The sequence below is a fragment of the Austrofundulus limnaeus genome, unplaced genomic scaffold (genome assembly GCF_001266775.1).
Source record: "Austrofundulus limnaeus strain Quisiro unplaced genomic scaffold, Austrofundulus_limnaeus-1.0 Scaffold306, whole genome shotgun sequence".
Taxonomy (NCBI): Eukaryota; Metazoa; Chordata; class Actinopteri; order Cyprinodontiformes; family Rivulidae; genus Austrofundulus; species Austrofundulus limnaeus.
In genome coordinates this window covers 343,334-345,817 of record NW_013952708.1, presented here as the reverse complement: position 1 = coordinate 345,817, position 2,484 = coordinate 343,334, and the positions used below count along the sequence as shown (strand labels likewise).

The following is a 2,484-nucleotide window of genomic DNA, read 5'->3' as shown; positions in this document are numbered from 1 at the left end:
CTTAAATACCCTTTCTCATAATTGGAGTCACTGTGTATGGAGGTCAAGGGTCACTGAACTTACCAAACCAAATTTAAGTTCCAATAATTAGTTCTAAAGGTTTTGAAATGAATAAAATGACAACAGTACCCAAATTTATGCACCTGCCTAATTTTGTTTAACCAATTATTGCACACTTTCTGTAAATCATATAAACTTCATTTCACTTCTCAAATATCACTGTGTTTGTCCCCTATACGATATATTTAACTGATTTTTTTATCCAAACAATCAATGATTTATAAAGGTAAATCAGGAAAATTAACAAGGGTGCCCAAGCGTTCGCACCCCACTGTAGTTGACATACAGACAAACCCCTTGCCATGCCAGCCGTACCAGCCTGACATCAGACCTGGACCACACCTGTCTGTGTGTAGAAACACAGGTTTTCATCTACTTCTAAACTTTTTTCAGCTCCTTTAAGCATTTTTTTTAGCTATTTCTCACAAATTGCAAAGTTTTTCTGCTGATTTTTCACTTATTTTATTTTATTTCTACTTCCAGCAAAATTGCAGTTCTTCAAATGGAACTTGCATTAACAGTTTTTCTATTGAACATTTTCAGCTTCTTCTGTAGGTTATAGCAAAAATCTTTCAGCAATAAGCATTTTCACAGGAATCGCAAATTCTCTAGTTTGACATTAAATTCAGATCATAATCAAAGAAAACTAAAACCTTTAAATATTTAAATGTTTGAAACTGTAATGACAGACATTCTTTGGATTTCTTTATAAAAATGACACCTATACATTTGATATTTGATATTGTTCTTAAACGACTAGACCATGTAAATGTCATGTATTTTTTCATTCTGTTTTGTTTTAAACAATTTTATGTCTGAAAACCTTTTTATTGTGACTACAGACTCCACCCACCTCCYTCATTCCCTGCTGATTTTTCCATTTGAATCAAAATCTATTGAACCAATCACTTCCACCATGTCTCCCTCCTTCACAACGAGCCGTTCCCTCGAGTGTGCCGGTCATTTAAAAATATGACTCAAGAATTGAGGGATGCTCTGGCCGACTGGAGGCCAAACACATTAGTCTTAGTTGAGATACGGACCGGTACGTGGACTGCCTGATACRTGAAAAGCCAATTAGCAGGAAGGCTTATGGAGAGCCGCTCTCCATTTGTACTGCAGAACAGATGCAAGCAAGGAAGAAACAGTTCTGAAGAGGAAATGTTTCTGACTGATTTCATATGAAAGTTAACAAAACCTGTTTACTTGTAAATGGTTGGCAAGATACGTGAACTTAAACACTTGATTTTTCAAATAAACGTCGAACAACCATTGAAAAAAAAATGTTTACAGAGCCAGATTGTGGTTATTGYGGCAATATGAAATAATGCTCCTTATGCTGATACTCACAAACAACACTCAGTTAGTCCCTCGTGCCATAATCTGCCTGGATTGCCTGCATTGGTCATCTGTACATGTGTGYTTGGCTCCATGGTGAAGGATTTCCAGGGACAAGTACATTCACCCAGATCATAGCCGCTGATTAAAATAGAAGTGCTGTGTTGTTATGCCAGGGACACACAGGCAACCATTGTCACTGACATCCTCTACCCTGTGTGAGTTTGTGTGTGCACGCGCGTGTGCGTGTGCTGGCTCATGCAGACTTTTTAATAACCTCTTTTGATTAGAATCCCCCTCCAGCGGCTTATTTAGGGCTGGATTTGGAGCAGGTTTAAAGGCCACCGGCCCCCAGGGGGTGCTCCGTTGCACTCCTCAGCATTCAGATATGATGTCCTTGACACTTCTGTATCCAGATTCTTCTTCTTTTTTTTTTTTGTACTATTTTTTGCTGCAGCAGCAACAGATGAGTAGCAAAGTAGTGTGGGGGTGGGCTTCTTAAACCAGCTGTTAACCTGTGCATTTGTCCCCCCCCTCACAGAGTCGCTCAAGGCAAGAGGACCCAGAGCAAGCTCGACTGAAACAGAAAGCTAAGGAGGTAAGCTGCTTCGGAGATCATTACCCTTGACATTTCCCCGACTCCCAACGCATAAATTTTTCATGCCTCACTACATATGTAATGCCATTTAAAGTCGGACTTAAAAAAGTTTGAGGAATTATTCGCCCGATTGATGCCAGCACGCAGAAAATGATCCTCAGCAGCACACCAAAGACGTCCTCCACCCGTTTGCCTTTTTTTTTTACTTCATCTATTCGACCTCTTTGTCTTGCATCATTGTGAATTTTGACAAATTAATTTTTTGATAGAAATGTTGTGAAAGAAAAAAATRTACACTCCTAACAGTAATCAGCTTTTTTCCCACATCTGTTGTGTTTGACACTCACCGATCCTCTATAACTCATCTTGTTTGTTCCTTTTTGTTAAATTTTTTGTCATATAAACATATATCAACAAATCTTTACAGGATAAAACACTTTGAAATGAAAGAAAATAGTTTTATTCCATTATCTGTTTGTAAATGAGTC

The 2,484-nt window shown here is 38.4% G+C and overlaps 1 protein-coding gene across 1 annotated transcript in view; it reads left to right on the top strand.

Annotated features, from left to right (window-relative positions):
• LOC106527037 (transcription initiation factor TFIID subunit 4) overlaps positions 1-1,996 on the top strand; it is a gene marked incomplete at its 3' end in the record, with an annotated part of 61,692 nt that extends 59,696 nt beyond the window's left edge. Inside the window, 1 exon segment of the mRNA XM_014021796.1 lies at positions 1,940-1,996. Coding sequence (XP_013877250.1) covers positions 1,940-1,996 — 57 coding nt within the window.
• Between the last annotated feature and the right edge of the window lie 488 nt (positions 1,997-2,484).